We start from the raw sequence: 27499 nt of genomic DNA on the forward strand, positions 1-27499 counted from the left end.
GAAGCCGCCGACCCGAGATTGATGCCACGTATGCAGGTGTCAAGTACCGACTTAGGGCACAGCGGCCCGTTTACTTTTTCTTGGTATGGAAGATATCTTGACGCACTTCTGACGGTTAGCTGTCAGTTTGGTCGCCCGCGCAAGACACGCGCTTTCTAGTGGTACGGTCGGTGACGGTTGGCAATTCCGAACAACCCGACTTAACATGCCCCCTTCTCTCCACTCAAGAAGCATCCCCTGAAGCTTCTCTACCCTTCCCAAGCCATCCATCAGTCTCTCTCTCTCTCTCTCTCTCTCTCTCTCTGACTACGTCAAAGCTAGCAGCATGGCGTCAGGATAAGGATAAAAGTTTCAAGCATTGAACCATCCGTTTAAAGCACATGTTGTTTTGACTTGTGGCAGTTTGGAAAGATCCGACTGCTGCACCAACTTGGACTGCACAGACTGGTGCAGATGAGAAATGTCACAATACTCGACCACCAACATCCACAGACTATCTCTCAGGGAGTGGAGTACTGATGCTGCTGGGTAGCACAATTAAGCTGATTAGATCCTTAATGTCATTATAGTTAATTTTTAATAACGTCATCGAAGCTTCAAATAACATTATTTTCATAGAGTAATAGCTTTTCCTTTTAGATTGAAGTCTTTGCTATTGGACGTGACTTTATTGGAAGGATACTAATATTTTTAATTAATAATTTAAATATGTTGAACATAGAAATATGTGTAAGGGGGCAAATATGCTATTTCGAACCTTTGAAGGGATAGATATGTGAAGAACAGAGCAGGACAGGATCCATCCAACGGTCAGGATTGTCCAGCCTCGTCTGCCACATACCACCCTCCTTCAAAGCTGGTCATCGGGGAGTGTATCAAAGAAACCCCACCGCCGCCCATCGAGATGCTCTCCGTCCGGCCATCCTCTCCTCCGCCCTGCCTGGCGGCCCCGCCTCCGCCGCTCACCCGCCCCTGCCCTGCTCGGCGGCTCCTCCCCTGCGCCGCCGTGGCCGCCGCCACTGGACAGCGAGGAAGGCGACGAGGCGACGACGATTACCACGCTACCATCCGGTCCCTCAACTCCCGCGGCCGCCACACTCCAAGAAAGTCGCTCGGCCAGGTAAGAACACGTTCGGCAAGAAGGAAAGATAACGATCGTCCGGTTCTTGGACCTTTCGAGGTCTTGATTCGTCTCCTCTGTTCGCCCAGCATTATATGTTGAATTCGAGCGTTAACGAGGAGCTCGTTAGGGTCGCGGGGGTCGGAGAAGGCGATGTCGTCCTGGAGATAGGGCCAGGAACTGGTTCTTTGACCAACGTCCTGATAGATGCCGGCGCTACGGTGGTTGCCATCGAAAAGGTCAGCAATTCTTCGCTCTCGCGACCCTGTACGCATTTTTCTTTATTTAGATGTTTGCTTACATGACGAAGCTGCAATTTTCTTTTACTTTTTCTCTGAATAGGTATTGAGATTAATGTATTTCACCTCAAAATTACCACTAATTTATAGAACTCATATTCTCTATCAAGTTTTACAAATTCTTCCCTTTCTTATCTGTACATCTTTATTAATTTTGTCTTGACATATAGTCTGTAACCATAATGATAGAGTGAAGAAAGACTATATTGGGGAGCTGCGAGAGGAACATTCATTTAAGATAAAGCACAAATCAGCCAAGACTTTTCGGGCTTTTTGTGTGTAAGCGAGTTCTTTAGGCCTAAGGATATACGTCAATTAGATTATTTTTACTTGATTTCTTCCTCCTTGTCACTAGAGTGACATTACTATGAGACCTGGAGTGACAGTCCGGCCAAGTCTCAGTTACTGGTCTAACCGATTAGACCATTTGCTTAATTGAAAAATATAAAATTATATAAAAATTTTACATGATATTTGAAAATTTTTCATATAAAAATATTAATAAATATGGCCATATATATTTTCACTAACTTCTTTTTCTCTTGTGAGCAAATCTTCCACTTTTGGAATAAGTTCCTGATGATTTAGATTGCAATGTATCAAGAATTGAATATCTTTGTGAGTTGCATATATATATATATATAATAATAATAATAATAATAATATGTGTCTACATTTTTTAATATAAATTGTCACTCACATATTGCGAGCTTAGTAGTTATTCCAAACTCGATAGTTCTGGAAAGTGAATCCCTTATTTCTTGAGTCTTCAAGCTAGTGGAGTAGTATCCATCTTACTTTACTAAAGAGAATTGGGCTTGTATGAAGTTTCACTACTTTAGGCTCCTTTGTAGATGACATGTCTATTTGCAACTAAGGTATTGAACTGATTAACAGTGAATTCACTGTTGACTACTAGTTCTAAAGATAGGGCATTTTTTGTTTCAATTTTTCTTCAAACTCATGCTTTAAATCTTTAAGAGATTTTTAATCCAAATTTCCAATTTGTTGCAAAATTATCATTAAAATTTGGAACTTCCTTTCTATTTCAGGATCCACACATGGCCACTCTTGTTCAGGAAAGGTTTCGTTCTACAGACCAATTGATGGTAATCCTGCTTTAAGTTACTATTGGATCTTTCCCTGAATGTTGTTTGTTTCATTGTTCTTGCCATGGTTATTGCCATGGAAATGTTTTTCAGTACGATTTAAGATTATTTAGTCTTCTCTAAAAAACTTAAATGATACTTCAGGCTGTAGTTTCTGTAATTTGTTTCAGGAGTCACGGACTTTGTGATAATAATTACCATAATATACAGCTACCTCTAGATCCTGTTATCAGCTTATCAGGCACGTACCTGAAAGTTCTTGATTAACCTACCAATAAGTAGTTTGGTATTGAATCATATCACTTGGCAGTTCTCCTTATTCTCTAAACCTTTTGGAAACCTGCCTAAAGAAGAAGATGACACCTACATGATTGACATGCTCTCTTCGAAACTTGAAGATCTAAATATTTAATTATTTCCATGTTTAACTAAATGATGGAACATAAATCGCTAATTTCTTCATTGATGGCCCTTAAAGTACTTTTGACATTTTGTACTAATCAAATTCTCAGTAACTCATTGCATGAGTAAATCAACCAAGCCACCTTATGAATCTCTCCTGGAGCCATAATTACTCTCTTGTGCCATGTCCTAATGCATTTATCTAGATGAAATTTGACCTAGGAGTCATCTATAGCTTAGTTATCATTTTTATTAATGGCCCTCTGAGATTACCTTAATATGTTGTACTTGATCTCACATCCTTGATCTCCCTTTTTCAATGGGCATATCCTTGTCTGGATGTGTGACTTAATCTTGAATCTTGCTTGTTGTCACCCATTCTTCATGATTTGGAAGCCTTTTCTCATTTTAAATCCCTTTTTTTTCCTCAAAGCAATTATATCCAGAACTTCTCAATGTTTGTTTTTTCCAGAAAAACCATTCCTTCATAAAATGTGTTGGAGTCGACAACTTAATTGTTATGTGGAGCTCTCAATATGCCATATATCCTGTAATATGCACCTCATATCATGTTGACAAAACGGTAACACATATGAAAGATAATGAGCAAGTTTTATTTATATCCCTATAATTGTTGGAAATTCCATACAATTATGTGTGTATCATACAAACACATGTAGTATCACTATCACAAGAATGATAGGAAATGGAGGTGCTTCTCATAAAAATATATTTTATTCCTGACATGCTGTTTTCTGGTTGTTAAGAACGTTTTATAAAGATAACAGGCTCATATATCTAATTAAATTGTAACTGAAACAGACTTCTAAATATGAAAAAAATTCAGTTTTCTTAGTATCGCAATATAGTTTAAGCTTTTAATTTTTAAACTAAAGACCCTTGAGCTGAAAATGTAACAAGGATTGTAAACTAAAGTTCCTTGAATTGATAGTGAATTCTAAAATTTCTAAATTGGACTATCAAAGATTCTTTAGTCACCTAAAATTTTTCAAGAAGTGTCCAGGACCTTGTACCTGATTCAGTACCACTTCCCTATCAAACCCTTTTGACACATTTTAGAAAGAAAATTCCATCTAGATTCCCTCAGATCAATATGTAATGTGCTGAATTTCCAATTGATTTGAGAGGCTAATTTAAGGCGACATGTCAGAGCAGTGTACTTTCAATTAGTTAATAAAATATCAGTTGAAACTTCTACTGGTTGTGTAGGTTTTGCAAGAAGACTTCACAAAATGCCATATCCATTCACATTTAAGTTCATTATTGGAGAAGAATCACAAGGAAAGCAGTCCAACATATGCCAAGGTTTACATTATTTTTGGTTCTTTTCTTTTTATTTCTTATGAAACTACATATTCTATTGTGTAGTTTATTCATAGTGAGTTTTGTAGTTTGACATAGTTGATTAATGTTTGTAATAGCATTTCTGAAAGTTTTTATCACTTGCTAGTTACCATATTGTCAATTCTACATAAGCAAGTATTCATCATTAGATGCATCTAGATTCTGTTTTCTTTTCTTTTTGAGTCTTACAATTGACTCCAAGAATGTGATGGGAGGAAACATACATAATAGTTACAATGAGTAACATTATACTTAATTTTGCTAGAAGAGCATATTAAAGTTGTTTGTATATATTCTGTGAGTTTCCCATTTCGTAACTTTGTCAAGTTGCTGCTTCAGTTAAGGACTAGTATTTTCCAAGTCCACTAAGCAACTAAGAAGTTGTTTCCCGAGTGGCCATGGAAAACTACCTGTATTGCTTCTCAACATCAACCCATTTGCAAATCATGTGGTTTAGTTGCAATGTATGTACAGTATCTATGTACAGTATGTAGTTTGCAATATATGGCTATGCTTTCAGCAGCGGTTAGCGCCTTAAAATAGACATAGAAGTATAGAACACAGGTTCGGTGCATAGAACCAGCACTTAAGTAAACCAAAAGACAATAATAAAATAATTAGCATTTAATTGAGAACATAGGCTTCCAAAGCAGTGGTCCTGAATAAAAATTTTCGGCTGCTGCAAAGGACATTAGGTAGGCCATTAGAAACAGACCTATATCTATGGTATGTTTAAATATTGTACTTGTACATTTTATCTTTTCTTCTCTTGTATTGTTGTTACGTATGCCATTCATTTATGAAATTAATGGGCCTATACCTTGTGTTCTAATAATACCCCAGGATTTACTTTGTCCCTTACCAAGTGTAAGTAAACCTGACAATTAGAGTATCAGTTTGATTTATGCAGATCATGTTGCTAGCATGTTATAAAATTTAAGTTGATTACATCATATTTATATATAGATTTGGAGCAATAAGAAGGCATCAAACTCATTATTCTATGGTTCCACTTTCTTTTCTTTCTGCAGGTGGTTTCAAATTTACCTTTTAATATAAGCACAGAAGTCGTGAAGCAACTTCTTCCTATGGGTGATGTCTTCTCTGATGTCGTCCTTTTACTTCAGGTCTTGAGTGTTACTTTGTGACCTATACCTGTTTCAATGTGAATAATTTTGGGACATGAGTACTCACTCGTATTTATTACTTTGAAATGTGACATTAACCCCCACTCTCAGTAGGTCAGCATTTTTTTCTTTCTGATTTATTTGGCAAGTTGATGGAAGGTCTTAGAATTGCTAATAATACTTCAATCCATCCTCTAGATATCAGTAGTGGTTCAGCAATTGTTCACTGCTTCTACTTCCTATTTTGATCCAGAAAATTTCTGTCATTTGCAATTCATTTACCTTGCTGTAAGACATTTTCTAATGTCATTCGGATTTGTCTAATGCACTACTCGGATGTTACTGTGGATCTAGGAATATATGAACATTCTTTTCTGGCATAAATATGTTATCATTGTCAGAGATGATGTTTCACCTTGATAAACATAATCTGTATGAAAAATGAAAGTGCTGTGAGCAACGGATTCTAATGTTTTACATATCATGCTTGTAAAATACTGATACAGTACAGAGGTGCATACCGTGCATGCGATACTGTGCTAGTGCATGATACACATTGGCATCCATCAACTTTCATATGCGGCTACCATTGGTACGTGACCTACAACTCACATATGCAAGTTCAACACAGCATTCTATGATACATACCATGCACGTGGTAAGGTCTCGTTAGTCCTTACATTTATATAGGCAACTCATGATTGCCACATGACAATCTACTCCTAAGTCCTATCACTTCTAATTTTTGGTAATATTTGATGATCCTGCTCTTGAAACTTTGGTAAGGTTTTTCAGTTGTACCTTTTTTGGTCATGTGCTTAACTTCCACTATTACTTGTCAAGCTATGTCTTGAGCATTGTTATATTTTCACTTAGTGTTCTACTGATTTATTCTTGAACAAATTATGTTACACTTTTCATACTTGGTCACTTAATACTTGCTGGTCAAATTTCTTTATGGTTGATAAGTTTGTGTGGAGAATTAGTTCTTTTATTGGCGACAATCGACAATGTTGTAGGTTAGAAGCTTCTGCTTTTTTTTTTTATGTTTTATATTTTACTTGATTATTTCAAGCTTTAATTCATGATGGTTGGTTAATGACTGATGAAGTAATTGTGTTGTTTGTAGGATGAGGCTGCATCACGCCTGGCAGATTGTTCTTTACGAACACCAGAGTACAGACCCATTAACATTTTTGTGAAGTTCTACTCAGGTACACACTCTTCTGTGTTGTGGACTTAAAGAGGAAAGTTTTGATTTACATGAAAATACTGTGCTCTTAAATGTGGTATCCCTCACCGAGAAAACTGGAGACGAGCCAATTCCTTAGTTATGCAGGTTAGGTGGTTACTTACATGTATTTGTCTTTCTGTCGTGTCACTATTAACATCGGATGGTGGCAACATGTTAACATTGGATGGTGGCAACATGTTATGATGAATGTGACCTGTTAAGGTTTGGTCCCATGGCAAATGCCTAGAAGTTTTTACATTTGAAAGCAGTTCATCTTAAATGTCATCTGTTCTTGTTCAGATTACTAATGAACTTGTTAGCTATATGTTTTTCTTGCCAGACAAACTTATCTGGATTCTAGTGTAGGTTCAATTGATGTCAACTCTAAGTGAATTTTTTATACAAGTTCAATATTGGATTACAACTTTAGTTCGAGCTTTATACCTTATTATGGAAAACAAAATTAGGTACATAGACTGGACTTTACACTTGACATTTTGGATCCTAGAATGCAGGAAATCTCTTTTTCTCTGCCAGATGCCTGGTTTGAGAAAATATAGCCCTCTTAATGTCTAAGTAACTTTGACAGGCAGACACTTCTGATGAAGGCAGTAAATGTACTATGGAGATACTGCATGGATATTGCTTTTTGACATTTCCATTGCGTGAGATTTTGACCAGCCAAACCATGGTTATGGTACTGGTTGAGATAGAAATCATTAAATAATTAGAGTATGTATCAATCCAGATTTTTGGTGGGCTTGGAAATATTTATTAGAATATATGCAAACTAAAGTGTTTGCAAGTCCTTATGCATTAAGTGCTTTTTATTTTTATAATGTTCATCTAAAGGAATGCAAATTTATTTTTCCATGAATATAAATTGTTTCTTACCACTACTTACAATGAACAAGGTGGTCCATTACGAGGTTCTTATGGCCTACAGCATATCAATCATGCATACTACAGTACAGCTTTTGTTTAACTTAGTGATGGACTCTCATTCATCCTTTGTTTCCTTAAGACACCTAATGCTCATTCATGGAGATGATTCTAGAGAATCATTGTTCGGTGTTAGTATATTGGACACCATTGCATTACTCCAACCAGTTTCCACTAGGCAATCACAGTTTCTATGAACGATGCACAAGGCACATGCATTATCCACTAGTCCCATTTTTAAAGATTTTAAGTGGTAATAAGAGATAACTTATTTAATGAATATCTATTTGGTCATTGGCATAGTCTTTTCATGTGAATTGGAGGAGGGGATCGTGATATTCTTGAAAGTTTTTGGTAGTTAGTTAGAGGCTGTTTGCTAGATTTAAAGTTTCTAGTTAGCTGTGTGTTTACTGGTATTCTCTTCAATGATTAGCAAGTATGGGATCATCAATGCTTTTTCATTCAACAAAAGTTATACCACAAAAAGTGTGTGAGACTCTTGATTGTTGGAAGATCCATGTCATGTTACAATACTATTTTTCATTGCCTGAATCATCACTTAAATTGTCTATGCTAAGACTATGAGTAGATTATTGGTGGTGTTTACTTTGTCTCGTTGTGCCTCGAATTCACAGTGTTGGTGAATGAAAAAGTGAAAACATGCGAATGCTGAATAATATAGTTTTGTCTTGCCACACTTCGCAATTTTTTTTCCCATGGTGTTATTCCTAACAAAGAATTTATTCCATGATGGTACAGATCCAGCTTACATAATCAAAGTTGAAAGGACCAACTTTTTTCCTGAGCCAAATGTAAGTTTTTTTCATTATCTTGGTTTACGTGCTTGCCGTGACTGTCTTTTCTGTTTCTGATTTCCTTATCCTAATGGCTTGCATGTTTATCATCATTGTCCTATCTGTTTTGAAAAACTTGGATTAAGTCCAAGAATATTTGTTTACCTTGAATTTTTGGCTATTACAATTTTGTTTCTATCTGGAAATTTTAAGTTCATACTGGAGATTTCACTCAACATAAAAGCCATTCAAAATTTCATTAACATCACTTAATTAGGGCTTCTATAGAACATGTCCAACATTTGGTCATTATTACAAGTTCAATTTAAAGAGCTTTATGAGCCCTGACAAAAGAGAGGTTGTTTCATCTTTTTGAAGTGAACACTCTTAGACTGTCCTATTAGTCGGTTTAATAAAATTGGATTACATGTTGGCTTCTCTCCTTGTGATCGGTGCCTCTGGCTTACATGTGTTGGCTCAACATCAACCTGGTTCATCCCGGTGTTGTGTACCATGCCAGATGCAAGCTTAATTTGGGGTATCATCTTTGGAACAAAGTCATCTGAATGGCCTTTTCTGGACTAACTTCTGGCAAATATAATATTGTTGATCCTTGATATTGCCTCAATTTGTATTTCTTAAGAATATGTTTTGGAAGCAATTCATATTTTTACAGAGTAACTAGTGAATACCTTGAAACACCTGATATTTTGTGGCTAGTAAATGCTGATTGCTCATATATTGCAAATTTTACTTATGTTTATGAAATCCAATACGATGGTCTTGACTCTCGACTTTACTTATAAATTCATCAGGAAAAACAACGGAAAAAAAAGTCTAGAAAGTAATTCATGGATGTTCAGAAATTGGTTTTTTGTTGGTTTGATGCTTGATTCCTAGCAGGTTGATGCTGCTATTATTAGATTTAGACTGAAGCGAAGTGCAGAATATCCAATGGTTGCTTCATCTAAAAGCTTCTTTTCAACGGTGAGTTTGCAATCTTCCACTTCTCTACTTTCAATTGATTGTAATCGTTGGAAGCTATGTTCATAATCTCTGAATTGTCGTTGGATCAAATTGGGAAGACAGAGCAAGTAAACTTAGATTAATACAGTTTGAAAAGTGATGCTGTAACTTTTTTTTTTGGTTGTATTTCAGCAGCTTAAAATCTTTCAAAATACAATTGTTTATGTAATTTTTCTTTTATATAGCTTGTTTGGATTATAAAAAGCAACTTTTACCTCTACTTCTATAATAAACAGACAAGGATTTTTTGAACTATGATTTGGAGCTGTAAGAAACTTCTTTAATCAAGGTTGAATATGGATGGCAGTCTATTTGAGTTTGGAGGGAATTTGAAAGTATGCACATTCTAGAAGAGAGGAGACTAATAACTATAATTCGGTGCAATAAGAAAAATTCTGCTGTCAGGTTTGAATAAGGAATGAAGTCTATATTTTGGAGGGATATTTAAAGATATTCAAATTCTAGAAGAAAGGAGACGAAGTTACTGATCCTGCTTTCTTTTTGGCCTTTACATTCTATATTTTGGAGGATATTTCAAGATATTCAAATTCTAGAAGAAAGGAGACTAAGTTACGGATCCTTTTTTTTTTTTTTTGCCTTTACATTCTAGAAGATAGTCCTGCCTCCGGATTTGTGGTTGTACTTAACCTCTTTTCTTTTTTTCTATCTCATGGTGCATCTATTAATTAATAAGGTTGGTTTTTACAGTCAATTACTTAGTTGTTTAGGTCTCATTTTAGCAGGCCTAAATTCAACCTGCTATCTGGATTTTTTATATACAATATATTGTTGTGAATTAGAAGGCCAAGCAGTTTGATTTGATAAGGAGTTTTTGTCATATGATGGATGGAGATAAATGAATCATGTAAAATAATCATCTTTTTTTTCCAAGGTTTCTGATGGAAATAAGCACTCAAACCCCATGATCTTGTTGTTGGCTAGGTTAATTCTGCCTTTAATGGGAAGAGGAAAATGCTGCGTAAATCACTGCAGCATATATGTCCATCTGTTGAAATTGAGGCTGCTTTAATTACCATTGGTCAGCCGGTCACAGTAAGTGGTTACAACAATTCCTTCTCTTTAAAGCTTATTTTATTTATTTATTTATTTTTGTCTTCTGTTATTGTTTAATTATTTTACCTTGTTTCTTTTGCAGGCCAGACCCGAAGAGCTAACGTTGGATGATTTTGTGAGCCTACACAATTTAATTGCAAAAAATTAGCTCTTCGTGTCTTATAAAGAATGGATCATGAGCTGCCTGACCGCCAGAAAGGGAATTCTTGTGCTGGGATCTTCAAGGAAGAGTTATTTGATCAAGTAGGTCAAATCTGTGTCAGCCATCCAAGAGCATACTTGGAGAAGGTAAGCGGCATTTAGTGGAGAACAAGAGTGATGTCTGGTTGTTGTTCTGTTAACCATTCATGTGATCTTATAATCTTCATCCCATAATTTTTATTTGATCGATTTTGCCAGGGTTTGTGCAAAGACCAGATTCCGAAAGGTGAAATATCATCCTAGAAGCACAATAGCACGAAGCATGATTACAGTATAAAACGGCTACAAATTTCGGCTGCCACATGTAGAAGAAGTGATTCGACTTGCATGTTAGGGTTTGTGTAAGATTGGAAGCTGGGTCTATGACTGACTACCTTGCGGAGAATCGAAAGAACAATTGATGAACTGAGAATGGCACCCCCAACAACGACGAAGTTACATGTTGAACTGGAAATCTCGTGTTGGTAAGCTGAATTAAAGCTTGCAGTTGCATTGTATCTCCCTTTCAAGATCTGTGTAAAGGTAAAATGAGATCCTTCATTCATTCGGCTTCTGTTCTTGAATTGCTAATATTAAATTTTTGCAAGAACTAACAATGAATTGGTTTTAAGCGACTTGCACTTAAAATGTAGATTCGATATTGGATGGAATCCTTCGAACAAGAAACTAACATAAGCATGCAAGCATTAGAGGAAGGAAGCGCCATGCTATTTTATAAAGTGTCATATCATATTATTTGAGATATGAAATAAGTGACATAGAAAATACTTCAAACACGAACTCAGACTATCGAAGAGCAACCGTTGAGCAAAAGAGTTTGAACGATGTGTCGAAAAATTATAATGTTAAAAATTGGATGTCAAGGGGAATTGGTTGACATGTCGAAAATAAGACTTCTAGGTTCGATCATCGTGCTTCATCGTGCTAGAATGATCGAATATTATATCGAAAAATTAGATGTCATGGGAAAGTCGTCATGTTTGTGGACTAGACGATATACCGAAGGAAATGATAATCTACCAGACCTAGTGATCATCTTATGATTGACACTAATCAAGCAAAAGGAACAATATGTCATGGTTCGAAACAATTCTGTGGTCAAAAGCTTCAACAAAAAGAATGTATATATTATGAAGAAATCTTCGCTCTTATCGCAAGCCATAAGAATACTTTTTACCTATGTATGTTTTAAATTTTTTAAATTATTTCAAATGGATGTCAAAAATACTTTTCTTAATGGTTTTATTTTCGATAAAGTTTATGTTGAGCAACCATTTTAGTCTTGTAAGTGAAGGTTATGTAGAGATAAAATAACTAAAAAAAAACCATCTTGATAATTATTTTAAGGGTTTTATAGCTTTGTAAGGTAGTACAGAGTATCAACCAACGCAGCACATTAGAACTACCCAAGTGGCATATGATTGGACGAGCTTTTGGGGTAACGTATAAGGTTGGTTCGCTATCTTATTTCGTAATAGTGTTATGTGAGTACTTCTGAGGACTTTTGATCGTGATGAACCACCTTATCATGCAACCGTTCAGAGCTTACGAAATTTATGCTTCTAATTTATATTATATATTAAGTATTTGCTAAAATGTCTGCTTGTGAGATCCCAAGTTAAATATTTTTTTTAGCGTGTGGAATCCATCTCGGAATTCATGGCTTCTTGTCACTTCCCAGAGTCTATACTCGTAATAGCCTCCTCGTAGGTCTAAGGATCAATATTTTCAACATCCTCTCCTTTGATATATCCCACATATCTTTAAAAAAGATGTGGTACTCTATCGGACCTACGTAAAGTCGAAACTTATGTGCTAGGTACCTGAACAGACTCGGGCTGTGGAATTGTGCTTGAGCTAGGTTCTCTAATCTCGCTCAACTCTTTCACGCTCCCACTATCCCCACCAAGAATACGTTCTTTCTCAAGGAACATTGCTCTCTTGGCTACAAAGACATTTTGGTCATCGATGTGATAAAAGTAATACCCATAAGTTTCCTTTGGGTATCCCACAAACTTGCACCACTCCATCCTAGATTCCAACTTGTCAAGGTTGTGTCTCTTAATGTAGGCAGGGTAGCTTCAAATCTTAACAACCTTAAGATTGGATTTCTTCTCTTTTTATATCTCATATAGTGTAGATATTACCAACTTAATTAGAACTTTGATCAGAAGATAAGTTACAGACTCTATGGTGTATTCCTAGAATAAGATGGGTGGGTCGACGAAACTCATCGTGAACTGCACAATATCTATTAGCATGTGATTCCTCCTTTTTGATACACAATTGAGCTGAGGTATATAAAGATGTGTCCATTGGAGTAGAACTTCGTGGTCCTAGAGGAACTGGGTAAACTCTGTACTCAAGTACTCGTCTCCTCGATCTAATCAAAGAGTCTTGATCCTCTTTCCAGTCTGGTTTTCTACCTCATTCTTATATTCTCTAAATTTCTCGAATGCCTCATATGTGTACTTCATCAAGTACGTATGTTCATGCCTAGAGAAGTCATCAGTGAATGTAATGAAGTAAGAATTGATAGAAATAATAGAAGATAAGAACAAATATTGAATGAAGCTTTATTGAATAGTTGAAAATGCTTCAATACATTAACATGTTCCCTCTCCTATTTATACAAATCAGGAGGAAGGATTTTCCTAACAGAATAGAGGATTCTCCTCAACAGAATAGAGAAATTTTCTCATATAGTTAGGAAAATCTTATCTTCTATCATGCCCCCGCAAGATGGTGCTCCTAACAAGGATACCAATCTTGGATCGATGCAAAGAATTGTTTACAAGCTGACAAGGATACCAATCTTGGATCGATGCAAAGAATTGTTTACAAGCAAGAGGCTTCATGAGTAAGATAAGTGTAGATTGCTGCTGCTGCTGCTGCGATTGCTGTTGCTCTGATGGCATAGGCGTTCCCTTCATTCTCCTTAAGTCCGCGAATGTTATTAGGAATGCAATGGCATTGGTCGCTGGCCGAAGGGTGAAGCTTCACTTTTCTCAGCGACGTTGGTCGCTAGCCGAAGGTAAGAGCGAAGCCTCACTTTTCTCAACGACGTTGGTCATGGTTGCGATTACGACGGCTGCGATGGTAGAGAAGAAATCTACAGCAATGTTGCAGTGATGCTACTACAACAAAGGAGGAAACTGCAACAGAAGAGGAAGCTGTAGCAAAAGAGGAAGTTGTTATAGCAGAAGAGGAAGCTGTAGCAGAAGAGGAACTTATAGCAAAAGAGGAAGGAAAATAGCTACGCAGCACTAGAGATGCCGTAGCGGAAGGGAACGGACGTTGGCGCAGAGTGGCAATGGAAAAGATTGACAGCGAGAAGAGAGCTTACTCTAGGCAAGCGGCTCTGATACCATGATAGAAATAATAGAAGATAAGAACAAATATTGAATGAAGCTTTATTGAATAGTTGAAAATGCTTCAATACATTAACATGTTCCCTCTCCTATTTATACAAATTAGGAGGAAGGATTTCCCTAACAGAATAGAGAAATTTCCTCATATAATTAGGAAAATCTTATCTTCTATCAAGAATAATCTCCTATGGCCTATGGCCTGAGTTGACATGAGATCATATACATCACAATATATAAGTTCTAGTAACTCAGTGACTCTCTCTCTAATTCTACTAAATGGAGAGTTGGTCAATTTTCCATAAATACAAAACTTGCAAGTTACATATGACTCATAGTTGAATGGATCTAGGTATTCATTCTTTAGTAACTTTTGGATTCTTTTTTCGTGGATGTGACCTAACCTAAAATGCCATACGTACACACTGTTCACCTCATTAAGTTTTCTACACATTTACATTCATGATATGTAAAGCAATATCTAGTATAAATAAGTTGTTATTCAGTGTTCCTCTAGTGATCTTATTACCAATATAATTGAATAATTAATGTTCTAAAAAACTAATTTATATCCACTAACTGTCAACCATGAAATGAAAATAATATTTTTGATAATAGAATAAACAAAATAACATATATCCAATGCAATAGTAGTGCCACAGTTAAGGTCTACAAGGTGATGCTTATCAAACTCTAAGAAGCATCCAAGTAGTTCAAGAGATGAGAGACTAACACACAATAAGATCTTTTTCTTCAGAGGGATCCGTAGGAACCAACAAAGCTCAACACAACTAGATCAAAATCAGAGTCATTAACGAGTTGAAGCAACAATAACATATCAAAATTTGATTACTCAATAATAATAATAAAGAGTAGTTAGGAGCCAAGAGGCATATTGTAATTAGAATAGATGATTGAATAGTCAGCTAAGGTGATGAGATATAGCATTGCAAAGGCTTCAATAAATATGTCGAAGGAATAAGTGAGAGAGAATATCATAAATAAATCTATAAATAGGGTATTTGATATAATACTTGTGTATGTATATATTCTTCAGTTTTGTTCATATTTTACATAGCATATAAATGACTTATAGTAGGCTTAACAGCCCTATTTTAGTTGGTTATTGTAATCATTTTAATCTTGTAAATAAAGATTGTGTGTAGTCATTACGTAGAGATAAAATTATCTAAAAATAAATCATCCAAACAATCATTTTGGAGATTTTCTAACTTTACAAAATGGTACAGAGTGTTAACCAGCATAACACCCTAGAGCTACTACGCCGACACATCACTGGATGAGCTTTTGAGGTATTGTCTAGGTTTCGTTCACTGTCTTGTTCCGCAATAGTGTCATGTGGATACTTGTAGGAATTTTTTATCTAGGTTTCGTTTATTATCTTATTCTGCAATAGTGTCAAGTGGATACTTATAAGAATTTTTGATCGTAAACTCTTTTGTCGTATAATCGTTTAGAGTTTGAAAAGTCAAATTTGTATAACTATTAAATGTTTTATGAAATATTTACTTGTGGGATCCCGAGTTAAATATTTTCTCTAACTCATCTTCTCTTGTATATGTTTTTATAGGATTATAAGAGGTTTCGAGGATATTGACCCTTCATGGATGGACACGTAAAAATATCGTATAACTTAAAATCAATAAAATTATTAATAACACGATAAGCACATGTAAGCAAGAACACCCTCCATTGAGTAATGCTAATAGCGGTGAGAATAAGCAAGCAAAGGAGTGAGTTTGGGTATTATTATTATTTTCCTTTCACTCCACAAATATTTCATTACTTGGCAAAGGCCACGGATCCAAGAAACTAAGTCTCTTCCAACTTTCCATCATTCAAATAGCAGCTATGCCGGTCCATTGCCCCCCCACCCCCACCAAAATCTGCACGCACAAGTGCCCCTACAACACAAATATATAGGTGAAGAAGCATCCCCCTCCGATGAACCCTACACCTCCGTCGTCTGGTGATCCAAAGCTTAGAAAGTGGTTTTACTTGTTGCCTTGCCAATAATATTTATACGATCTCGTCGATAATAGTTATTTATTTGTTCTATCGACGAAGACAAAAAGTTTCAAGTCCGTGATGATTGTGATACTACGGATGTGATCGGCGATGGTTTCAGCTCCCAACCTTGTACGAATCACTGGTATCTCCTGGCCAAACTCTTCCACAGTCTCAGTCTCACACGCATCTCTCTGTCACTCTCTAGATTTGAAGCATCGACCGTGGAGATCTTAGACTTGTCAAAGCCCCTCAACTCTGACTCGCGACTTCGTCACCGGTTCTCGGTGCACTCTCTCTACTCGTGGGTCGCTGCTGCAAACTATCGAGTCTGCGGCTGCTAATGCCGGAGAAAATGGAGTCGGAGGAGTGGTTGGGTCAAGTAACTCCGCCTCGACGTGACGGTGTCATTTGGTCGAACACGTTACTTGCGGAGTTCGATGTTGTGTTTCTCCGTATGCAGACACGGAAGAAGAGCTTGGTGGCCAAAATGTGTGCAATGGGGGGGGGGGGGATGCGATTTGAGAGGCCGAACGAGAGACGACGAGGTAGCGAAGACTTGCTCGTCTCCTAACAGCCGACAAATTTGCGGTCTTGAATCCAAGATCGAGAACGAAAAAAAAAGGAAGAAGCAGACGTACGCCAGCCTTTTCGGTGCTGCCATCGCCTCCGGCCGGCGGCGACAACAGCGAAGCAACGTGTGGAACCGAAGCCTGCGAGGGTTGGAGTTATCCTGACAGCCGGCGCCGCTGTGGCCTCGAATGGCAGCAAGAAGGGTGATGGTGATGATGATGATGATGATGAGAACATGGACCACGCAGCAGCTGCTGCTGCTTTGGCCACAGTCGAAGTCGGCAGCTGAAGCCTTGGCATTTCGGTCGAGCAGATAAGCACCGAATCCCACTTGCAGGTGGGCAGCACTGTTGCTGCTTGTGGAGGGGATTCCAGATAAGCCTCCTCTCCACCGAGATGGACTCCGAGACACGCTGATGACCTCCACCCTCTCACTGTGCACATAAAGGTCGGATCAAATCTGTGCACAGGCTGTGGTACGCACCAGCTGCTTGAGGAAATGCCTGCCTGCCATGGGCTTCAATGATTTGACTTTGCCTAATTTCACAGCTACAATCTTCCAAGTTTTGACCTTGATTCCCTACTTGTGCGCTAGAATCCAACTCCAAATCTGGGCAATCAGAACCTGGATCTCGTGGTCCTCCCTCAGCTTGGACCACAATGGTGATGAACAGTTGTGCAACTGGGCTACAAGATAAGAAGACGCCACCCAACTCTCCCTGTTTGCAACATGAGGCCATCTGGATCCGTGGTGGACAACACCAATGCACCACGATTTACTTGAGCAGCCTTTGTGCTTATCCCAAAGAGGAGAGGAGAGGAGAGGAGAGGATACTGTTGAGTGCTGCTGCTACGCGACTGTGGGGGCAGTCTTCCAGTCTCTCACAAGGGGAAGAACATTGATGGACTGAACTCATTTTAGGTTGCACAAGGCACTGTTATCCCATGGAGGAAACAATCCTGCCCTGTGTCCTGCAATGAGGAAGCAATCCCATTATTGATCCTACAAGGTTGCAGAAGAGGCATTTGCAGAGGATAATGCTGCCTGCAAATGCATCACAGTTACCATGGATGATGATGATGGATCAAACATCATGAGGGGGAGAAGGAATCCCTCCACACGAGACGACAAAGGAAATGGATGCAGACAAAGACACACACAGCAGCAGCAGCGGCGGCAGCAAACGAAGCAAAGGTGATGACCATCAGCCACTGTTCTCCTTTTGTCTCCTTTCATGCTTCAACACCGATGCCTTTTTCTCCCTCCTCCTTAAGCATCATGTGATCCCAGTTTATCACGTTAACAGCAATGTGATTTGAGATCTGAACCCAAAAACCTCGCTTCTTCTTCTTCTTCTTCTTCTTCTGTCTCTTCTCTCAATCTTCTTTCTACCTCGTACTCTTGTCTGTAATTTGGCCGTACTGTTTTAACAATGCTATCCGCCTGCAGAAAAGCTGACCATACCACGTTGACTTCTTTCTCCCTTCCTTCCCAAGAGATCATCAGAGGTTTAATCTTCCGAGACCACAAGGCTCGATCACCGACACATCAACCCGAGAACAGAGTCAGCATCAATTAGCTGGACCAAATCATCTCCAAATGCCATACGGAACTGATGTCAACTCTCTCGCTAATCTCCATCACCGGTCATCTGATCAGCATCTGAAGGTGTCCAGATATTTTCCCCATGAAGATGAAGAGGAAGCAGAGGAAGACTCCAAACCGTCCTTCCTTTTTACCCAGTGTGTACCCTTCGCTTATTTACTTGCGAGTGAGATGTTGCTATAGGACGACTCCGCCGGCCCCACCCTCACCAACCAGTCACTGGTCCCGCGCCGCCTCTGTGCACCCTTTCCCTCCCCTGCCCTTATCCATGAATGTGTGTAAATGATGCGGGTGTACTGTAATGTTACATGTGATGGGTTAGAGGACAGTAGCAGTAGTAAGTCCGTATACGTATGTGTGTATGGATACCTGCATGCATACCTGAAGCATGACATGGTCATAATAATGGCAATAAAATGGGGAAGTCCAAGTTTTGGTAGGTGGTGGTGACCAGGTGAGGCATAGGCAGCAGAGAGCCATGCAGGTTTGCTCATTATAAGGAATAGTGGTATAAGAGACAAAAAGACTTGCCCATCCAATTCTGACCTCACATCACCTGTCCACCCTATCTCTCCCTCAGCATCACAACACTTGAGCTTCTATATAAGCTCTTCCCGCTCCTCCCTTCTGTTAGCTACTCTTTGGCCCCTCCTCCGCCTCCTCTTCATTCTCCCACACGGCAGCCTCCCCCACAAGTGCAGAAACAGCTTCATTACAGAGAGAGAGAGAGAGAGAGAAAGAGAGGGCAGGTGTGTTTAAGTGTGCTTTATGTTGGATTAAGAGCGAGGGAGAGAGAGAGAGAGAGAGAGAGGGAGGGGGGGAAGGAAGCATGTCAGTTTGCGAGGACAAGGAGAGACTGAGTGAGCCATTGGTCGAGGGGAAGTGGGCGAGTCCAACCGAGGCGCCACGGCTCGAGCCCAAGGCGAGAAAGGACGTGACCGCGGCCGTGGTGGAGGCAAGATCCATACTGTGCCTGGCCTCCCCCATGGCGCTCGCCGGCCTCCTCCTCTACTCGCGTTCCCTTGTCTCCATGATCTTCCTCGGCCGCCTCGGCCGTCTTCCACTTGCTGGCGGCGCGCTGGCCATCGGGTTTGCTAACATCACCGGATATTCCGTGCTCTCCGGACTCGCCATGGGCATGGAGCCCATCTGCGGCCAGGCCTTCGGCGCCCGCCGCCCTGCCCTCCTCGGCCTCGCCCTCCACCGCGCGGTCCTGCTCCTCCTCGCCGCTTCCCTCCCCGTATCCGCCCTCTGGGTCTCCATGCGCCGCCTCCTCCTCCTCTGCGGCCAGGACGACGACATCGCCGCCGCCGCCCATGCCTACGTCCTCGCCTCCCTCCCCGACCTCCTCGTCCAGTCCTTGTTGCATCCCATCCGCATCTACCTCCGCTCCCAGTCCATCACCCTCCCTCTCACTTACTGCGCTGCCGCCGCCGCCGTCTTCCACCTCCCCGTCAACTACGTCCTCGTCTGCGTCCTCCGCCTCGGCATCCGGGGCGTCGCGCTGGCCTCCGTGTGCACCAACCTCAACCTCCTCCTCCTCCTCCTCGTCTACATCTACCACTCCGGCGTGCATGAGCGCACGGGGGCGCTCAACATCACGGCGGAGAGCTTCAGGGGCTGGCGGTCGCTGCTCAACCTCGCGATACCCAGCTGCGTTTCGGTGTGCCTCGAGTGGTGGTGGTACGAGATCATGGTCCTGCTCTGCGGCCTCCTCCTCGATCCCAAGTCCACCGTCGCGTCCATGGGAATCCTAATCCAGACCACCTCGTTGATCTACATTTTCCCCTCCTCCCTCGGCTTCGGCGTGTCGACGCGCGTCGGCAACGAGCTGGGCGCGAACCGCCCCGACCGCGCCCGTCGCGCGGCCACGGTGGGCCTGGCCTGCGGCGCCGCGCTGGGGCTCCTCGCCTTCGCGTTCGCGGTGGCGGTCAGGAACGCGTGGGCGCGCATGTTCACGTCCGACGGCGCCATCGTGGGGCTGACCGCCGCCGTGCTCCCCATCGTCGGCATGTGCGAGCTGGGCAACTGCCCGCAGACGACGGGATGCGGCGTGCTGCGGGGAAGCGCCCGCCCCCGCACCGGGGCCAACATTAACCTCGGCTCCTTCTACGGCGTGGGGATGCCGGTTGCCGCGGCGCTGGCCTTCTGGGGCGGCCTGGACTTCCCCGGGCTGTGGCTCGGCATGCTCGCGGCGCAGGCCACGTGCGTCGCGCTAATGCTGCTGGTCATCCACCGCACCGACTGGCAGCTGCAGGCCCAGCGGGCGCAGCGTCTCACCGGCGGCCCTCTGAACACCGACGCCACAGTCGTCGTCGTCGTCGTCCAAGACAACGATCTCGACGCAATCAAGCAAGCCGCAAAGCTCGGAGCCCAACAACACTGAGAAGTCTGTGTGTGTGTGCGCGCGATTCATTTGTTGGTCAAACCATTGACCGATTGACTGCATTACGCAGTAGTCGATTGAGCTTCATATCTTCTTCCATTCGTCGCCATCACCCAAATTCTTGTGATCTTTTCGCATGTGAAGGGATCAAATACTGTAGCAAAAGGGAAGAACAATAAAACTCCTCAAGCTTCACACCACTCGACTTCGCCGCATCTTCAATCCTCTCTCTCTCTCTCTCTCTCTCCAGTGATTCGCTGCTGGCCGCCCCTTCCCGTTACATTGCAATTCCATTACCGCTCAACTTGGCTCCAAGTTGTGCAGGTTGATCCGTCGTCCAAGTTGTTGACTCACCAATTAGATCGTCGCCTACTCGGTCAAACGAGTACAGCTCCAATCGAAGAGAGTTTGAAGCTTGCATGGAAGAAACAGAGCCCAAACTCGCAGAGCACGCAGTCAATCCGGAAGAAACCTGCGAGTACTCCACTAGCACACGGGAAAAGGCATTCAAATTGTGGACCATCATCATCTTGCACAGACACAGTCAACCCCATCTCTTTCACCTCCATGACTCTGCTCCAGCCAGAGACGAAGTTACAGAGGCCTATCCATCCCTGCTCTCACCAAAGTGGCAGCACTCATCTGATCCTTGGAGATGCAGGTGGAGCCCAGAAGATTCTTGGAGCAACTTGGATACCTAGTCGCCCTGTTCATGCATGCACGTATAAGAATATACCAACAACAAGTACAAGCAGAGCCAATCCCTCCCACGAGTTTCCAGGATCAACTTGTTCCTCCGGAGCTGCAGTTGTCGACTAGTTTAATGAGAGGGCGACTGCAGGATCGAAGCAAGCAACGCTTAGCTAAAGCGTTACGGGCTTTTCGGTACCCCCAAAGGTCACCAGTACGCCGCAGTGTCATCTCCCCCGATTACTCTAATCACTCCCCAACTGTTCGACACAAAAGTCTAATCTTGTTTGCAGGATTAAAAATGAGTAAGATTCAAGTAAACGATCAGGCCTGCGTCTGAGGACGCTGTCCAGCCTGCATGGTGGATGACGCAGAAGAACATGCACGCTTGAGCTCACCAATTATTGGATGGCTGAAGCTAAAAGATCTTGTCCACCATCGACTGCCAGGAAAAATATCCACGAGAGGAGCAATTCACGCTATATGATTCATTCGATTGGTCCCCAAATCACAGCTTAAATCCACCAGGTCGAGGACCATCTTTTTGTGCTCACTGATCATATGCCCACCTGCTGATTCGCTCATCAAGATGATTCTCAGAGGAGTGCACATGTCCTAGTGGTAATGGTGATAAGGACTTCCACTCTGCATTCAAACACCATCATCGACACTGAATCTGGCCGTGAAATCTTAGTGTCAGTAACCACTGTCAGTGCTTGCAGAAAGTGGTGCCACTGCATTCTTAATCTTCCTTTTCAGGGCCATGAACAGTGCCCAGAACAGAGAAGGAGAGAGAGGGACTAATCATGCCACCTTTCGATGAAGAAGATGGTGTTGAAGACTAGTCTACATCATAAATTATAGTGAACAAAGGGTGTAGATCCCATAGATGCATGTTCTTGTTCTTGTGAGAGAGAGAGAGAGAGAGAGAGAGAGAGAGAGAGAGAGATTGGCGTGTCTTGTGGAAGCCGGCAGGGAACGCATACATAAAGTAATCTGCCATTTCCATCTGAAGTGAGCAGCAGAAACGAGCAGAGCTCAGTGTGGCTTGGTCTTCTCTGCTTGCTTGCTTGCTTGCTTTCAGTTCCAGAGAAGACAAGGATTACCAGCTCCTTGCAGATTCCAAAATTGAGATTGTCGGCTCTGAGGGAACTCTGAAGAGGATGATGATGTTGACTCCAATGCTAAAGACAAAAGCAGGGAGTCAAACAAAGGCATGCAGTTGAAACATCAACACCAACAACCATAAGAAGAGAGGAGATTAAAGTAGGGGAAGTGCTGGAAGAACATCAAGCAACAGTTCAGTAGCAATTGACAGCATCCATTGGAAAGCAAGTGATTTAGCATAAAGATCTGAGGTTGAAATTAGTGCAAATTGACAGCATCCATTGGAAAGCAAGTGATTTAGCATAATGATCTGAGGTTGAAGGAAGTGCAAAGTGGAGTTAGAACAGCATAAATTAATTGATTGTAACCATAAACCTGTTGGATTATTGAATCACTGACAAAGAAATGACTGATTTATACTAACTAGTCACATCAAATCAAGGTGATGATTGGAATTAAAGCCACACCTTGCTATGCAGGTGGTATACCTCAGCTGTTCTTGAACAAAAGAATCCATGAAAAGAAAGAGACTATTGAAGACAAGCAGAGGATGAAAATTGATATTTTTACAGAATTCAACATTAAACCCATCACGGCAAAGAAATAGTTTGAGCCAGAGTTGGATTAGATTCTGTAAGTAAGAATTGTTGGTCGGTCATAAAGAAGTTCGATAGGATAATCGACTCGTTAACATGATCAATAGACTTAAATCAAATAATTTGAAATCCTTATACTTAAGTTAATAGCAATTTATATCTATTAACCTATAGACCCAATATAAGCCAAATTTTGATTTCTCTCATCAAAACCTAATAGCAAATCATTTAATAGAATATGTAAAGCCCAGCCCAATACCATCCATGGATGATCCTTGTGAACTTGTATCTCTCACCATATCCGATATTAGGTCCCGTTCGATCGACATATTATTTGTCACATTAATCCTCCGAATCAAGGAAGAATAATTTTACAGAATATTTTCTTCTATCCTGACACTATTATGAAGTATATTTTCTGCTAGCAGAAACTACTGAGACCATTTAGATTAATAAACTGTACAAGATAATCTTCTTGTTATACTCCCCCACCAAAAGTTATTTTAGATCCATAGTTTTTTATTTTCTTTCTAAAATACTCTTCATTTATAAATATTTTGACAAACATAACAAGACCCAAAAAAAATTAAGTGAAAATTGTTGCTGTATTTTACTTGAAACTCTTGATGCACTTCCCTTGTAGCAATATCTTTATTTTCTACATTGAATTTGCATTAGATTCCAGGTTATGTTGTGAGCCTGAGAGTAGAAGCAGATTTTGATTCATAGATCATCCTGCTGTTTCTGGTCTCATTTAGCATCTGGAGATTTCTCCAGCAGTAAATTTCTTGAAGAACAAGAATATTTCAATATGGTAGAAGACAAACAAACATTGTAATAAAGATGGAGATGAAGCACATTAGTGAACTTTAAAGCCATTGACAGATAAGAATGGGTAGCTTGGAAGCATAGCACAGCATATGGTCACTAGTCTCATAAAATATGAGACAAGAAGCATTAAAGATGGTGTTTGTGGTTGGTAGGCTATAATTAATATTTTTTCTGAAGATTCCATGGATTTGATACTTTGTTGTCTTTTTATCAATTATTTTCATATTAGTAAAAAATATTATGTATATAATGTTATTAAAATTGTTTGTATGTCCCGTCATCCGATATGATGGGATAATTAACTCATTTATCTTATAAATATGAATTATTGTTTCAAACTACCATAGTTTAAGCTTTCCATAAGCTCATCTAAGCATGTGTGATTTAACTGAGGTGCCACACATTGTCTTGTTTAAAATTGTCCTTATTATAATTTAAATATAGTGCACATTAAATTCAGTATTTATGTCTAAATTCATGTAAACAAAGTAGGATAGATGTTGAAATACTCCACAATTTATACTACTCTACATGGAAAAGATGTGTATCTTGAAGAATGAAGCATCCCTACACCAAGTGGTGCCAAAAGCACACATACATCAGCTGCCAAGAACAGAACTTTACAAGTAATTTCATAAGCACATGATCTGATGAGACTTACAAAAGTGAAAAAGAATACATTCCCAGGAACATTTTACAGGATAAACTAGTTCATGAATGAAATGAGTGTGTCATGAGGACCTCCATCCTAGCAAATGATATTTGATATCAGCATACTATGGGCAATGCAAGTAAACAGAACTACTGATATGTGGTATGCATCAAATCATGATAAAGGCTAAAAACTAGAGAAGTGATTGTGTCCTAACCTGTGAGAGACAGTGGCAAGCTAAGATTCCCTTCATGAACACAATCATTGTGGTACACTGGCAGACAACATAGAGCAATGGCTGAACATTTATAAGGTTACCTACTGTTTGCCCCTTCATGTACTTTAATAGCAGCTCACTTGGATCAAACATGTAGCCTAGAGGCCAAATCTCTCATCACAAACATTAACCATTAGATGATTGTCTCCTAAAAACTAAAAAAAAAAAAAAAAGAAAACTCATTCATAACTAATTTTTTGGATTATGGATTATGTTCATATGATATATACATATATATATATATATATATTCACAATTATGTAAAAATATTTTCTAACTCATCTCACTCCTCAATATTTTATATTCAACATGCTATCCAAGGAGCAGTCTTTTTCTCATCATGTGAATAGTGTGCTATAGAACAAGAAGAGCACAACTGTACAACCAGCATTGGGCCATCCATTAAGTTTCAGGTCAACTGAGTCAGATGGTATACATTGCTGCACAGAGAGATCCACCAAATGAGGGGCCCACCAAGACCCCACTGGGGTCCAGCTTGTGGCTGTAGCAATTTAATGCCTGAAAGTAATGGAACAAATGGTATTTTTGGAAAAAATTTTGGAAAACTTTTCTCCTGAAACATAGGAAAAGAGGAAGAGAGAGAGAGAGAGAGAGAGAGAGAGAGAGTTATGAGCTGCGCTCACATCCACTATCCAACACAGACAAGTTTTCTCCTGAAATTAAAGAAAAAAAAAAAAAAGGAAGAGAGAGAATTATAAGTTCCACTCATTTCCACTATCCAAGACATGGTCCTGTACCTTCCAAAATCCACCTTATCATCATTGCAGAGGCATCCACCTAAAAGATATATACTGGTACATAGGAAACATTCCAAGGTCCCAAAGGCCTCTTCTCATAGGCTAAATGATGAGCTCATATCAACACAATGAATTCAATCCCATTATATAACCACTCTTCTCTTCTCTCGTTGCACCATATGATCATTTTACCTTCCTCTCTTCTTCATACATAGATAGGACATGACCATCGTGAGTCCATTTATTTCTCTTGGATCTCAGTGAGACCCCTCTCAAACAGTAGATATACACACACAAAGAATACGAAGAGAGCACAAGCAAGTGTTGGTGTTCTTTAACTGCAGCAGCAACAGAGCTTCAATCACACACATCAGCAACTTTCCTTCCGATGGCTGCAATGCATCATCCATGCTCAAAACAGCTCCCAGTCCAACCTTGCATGGGGAGTGGAAGTGGCGGCGGCCGTGGGCGTGGAGGTGGATGTCGTGAACAGGGAATCGAATGTTTCCCAGTTCATCGACGACAGTACCACGGCTTGCTGCGGCAGCTTATTTAGCTGCTGCTGCTGTTGGAAATGGGATTGTGGTGGTTGATGACGATTTTGGTGCTGGTACTGGTTCTGTGATTGCTGCAAATGCATCTTTTGCTGCTGATGCTGAGGTTGTGAGTCCCTCCTCTGCTGCATTGGCTGTGACCACTGCGGCTGTTCTTTGCCCGGGGGACCATTTCCTCTCGGCATCCAGTTCTTGATCTTGATCGCGTCCAGGGTCTCCACATACTTCTGCACTCTCCTAATCTGTTTAAAGCAAGGAATCAATCGCCAAGCAACCGAATTGAGCAAACGCCTAGCCGACAAGGCGAGGAATTGATCTGACCTGCGTTCTCCTCTGCAGCTTCGCGTCCCCGTCGGCGACGATGGCATCCAGCTTTATCAGCTCGTTCATCAACGAGTCGATGAGATTGGTCACGTCCGTCTCCACTACCCTCCCGCCCTTGTTCACGATCCCATCCAACGCCGACACCTAGTCGTTCGGTCAATGGAAGGTCCTCAGGATGATGATCCTACGGAGATCACTGTTGAGAGAAGGATAGACAATGGTGGGTGGGAGAACGATTACCTTGGAGGCGAGCCGATCGACCTCGAGGCTGATGGCGGAGATGGACTTGGCGGCCTTCTCCATCTTGTCGGTCTTGCGCATCTCGAGGAGGCGCTTGGCCTGCGCCGTGGAGTCTTCCACTAACACCACCTTCGACTTGTCCTTCACGCCGGCGATGTCCAGGAACGCCGTCGACTCCCTCTCCTTATCCTTGTACATCAGCTTCATGTCGAGCGGGTGCAGCCCCGTCCTGGCTGACAGCACCTTCTTCAGCTCCCCTGCGCCGCCACACTCATTCAGTCAATTCGTCGACCGCCTTGGCCGGACCAACCGCCACAGCAAGGAGAAGAAACAGAAAACGCCGGTTCGAGTTCTTACCGAAGGTGGCCTGAGAGCTGATGTAGATCTCGTGGTACACGGCGCCGTACTTGACCTTGACGCGGATAGCGGGTACAGGAGCGGCCACGGCGTCGGCGTCGGGATCGCGCTTCTGGACGAGCATCCCGCCGGGCCTGACCTCCCACTCCGCTGCCTTCTCCGCCGGCGGTGACTCCTTTATGGGGCTGAAAACTGCCGCTCTCTCGCCTGTCCTCGACCGCATCTTGCTCTTCATATCTTCGGAATCCGGAGGATCTACAGAGCAGCAAGCAACCCAAAGACCGCGACTTTCCTCCCAAATCCGCAAACGAAGACCACAACTCGTCGAGCACGAGCCAAAATTTAGGCCAAGAAGGAGACGAACTGCTTCTCCGAGCTCCGCTTTCTTGCTTCGAGGAGAGGAAGGGAGCGAGGGAGGAAGGAACGGGGGGATGAATCGTGTTAACGGAGACACGAACA

General features: G+C 41.1%; 3 protein-coding genes across 4 annotated transcripts; 2 read left to right on the plus strand and 1 right to left on the minus strand.

Moving 5' to 3' along the window:
- Positions 1 to 31: 31 nt before the first annotated feature.
- LOC135666235 (ribosomal RNA small subunit methyltransferase, chloroplastic-like) lies at positions 32 to 11237 on the plus strand. 2 transcript variants are annotated; one of them, XM_065177802.1, is made up of 11 exons: positions 32 to 1120; positions 1210 to 1359; positions 2472 to 2528; positions 4161 to 4256; positions 5327 to 5422; positions 6552 to 6636; positions 8358 to 8410; positions 9296 to 9379; positions 10361 to 10471; positions 10575 to 10780; positions 10892 to 11237. In XM_065177802.1, the coding sequence occupies exons 1-10, from the start codon at positions 905 to 907 to the stop codon at positions 10638 to 10640; spliced, it is 1014 nt and encodes a 337-aa protein (XP_065033874.1). In that variant the 5' UTR covers positions 32 to 904; the 3' UTR covers positions 10641 to 10780; positions 10892 to 11237. The 2 variants fall into 2 exon arrangements, with proteins under 2 accessions (XP_065033874.1, XP_065033875.1); XM_065177803.1 differs by having other exon boundaries at positions 987 to 1120; positions 1251 to 1359.
- A 4836-nt stretch (positions 11238 to 16073) lies between these two features.
- LOC135666254 (protein DETOXIFICATION 49-like) lies at positions 16074 to 20854 on the plus strand. The gene is made up of 2 exons (XM_065177822.1): positions 16074 to 17857; positions 18113 to 20854. The coding sequence occupies exon 2, from the start codon at positions 19098 to 19100 to the stop codon at positions 20652 to 20654; it is 1557 nt and encodes a 518-aa protein (XP_065033894.1). The 5' UTR covers positions 16074 to 17857; positions 18113 to 19097; the 3' UTR covers positions 20655 to 20854.
- Positions 20855 to 25685: 4831 nt separating this feature from the next.
- On the minus strand, positions 25686 to 27499 carry LOC135666286 (BAG family molecular chaperone regulator 1-like). Its single transcript, XM_065177855.1, has 4 exons — positions 27041 to 27499; positions 26684 to 26940; positions 26441 to 26587; positions 25686 to 26361 (listed from the first exon to the last, which is right to left on the minus strand). The coding sequence occupies exons 1-4, from the start codon at positions 27273 to 27275 to the stop codon at positions 25978 to 25980; spliced, it is 1023 nt and encodes a 340-aa protein (XP_065033927.1). The 5' UTR covers positions 27276 to 27499; the 3' UTR covers positions 25686 to 25977.

Source organism: Musa acuminata, unplaced genomic scaffold (assembly GCF_036884655.1).
Source record: "Musa acuminata AAA Group cultivar baxijiao unplaced genomic scaffold, Cavendish_Baxijiao_AAA HiC_scaffold_1077, whole genome shotgun sequence".
Classification (NCBI taxonomy): Eukaryota; Viridiplantae; Streptophyta; class Magnoliopsida; order Zingiberales; family Musaceae; genus Musa; species Musa acuminata.

Coding starts and splice junctions, on each gene's coding strand:
- LOC135666235 (XM_065177802.1), top strand. CDS start 905: ATGCTCTCCGTCCGGCCATCCTCTCCTCCGCCCTGCCTGGCGGCCCCG. Junction 1,360..2,471: donor CGGTGGTTGCCATCGAAAAG/GTCAGCAATTCT, acceptor TTTCTATTTCAG/GATCCACACATGGCCACTCT. Junction 6,637..8,357: donor TTTTGTGAAGTTCTACTCAG/GTACACACTCTT, acceptor ATGATGGTACAG/ATCCAGCTTACATAATCAAA.
- LOC135666254 (XM_065177822.1), top strand. CDS start 19,098: ATGTCAGTTTGCGAGGACAAGGAGAGACTGAGTGAGCCATTGGTCGAG.
- LOC135666286 (XM_065177855.1), bottom strand. CDS start 27,275: ATGAAGAGCAAGATGCGGTCGAGGACAGGCGAGAGAGCGGCAGTTTTC. Junction 26,941..27,040: donor CAGCTCTCAGGCCACCTTCG/GTAAGAACTCGA, acceptor GTGGCGGCGCAG/GGGAGCTGAAGAAGGTGCTG. Junction 26,362..26,440: donor AGCTGCAGAGGAGAACGCAG/GTCAGATCAATT, acceptor TGCTTTAAACAG/ATTAGGAGAGTGCAGAAGTA.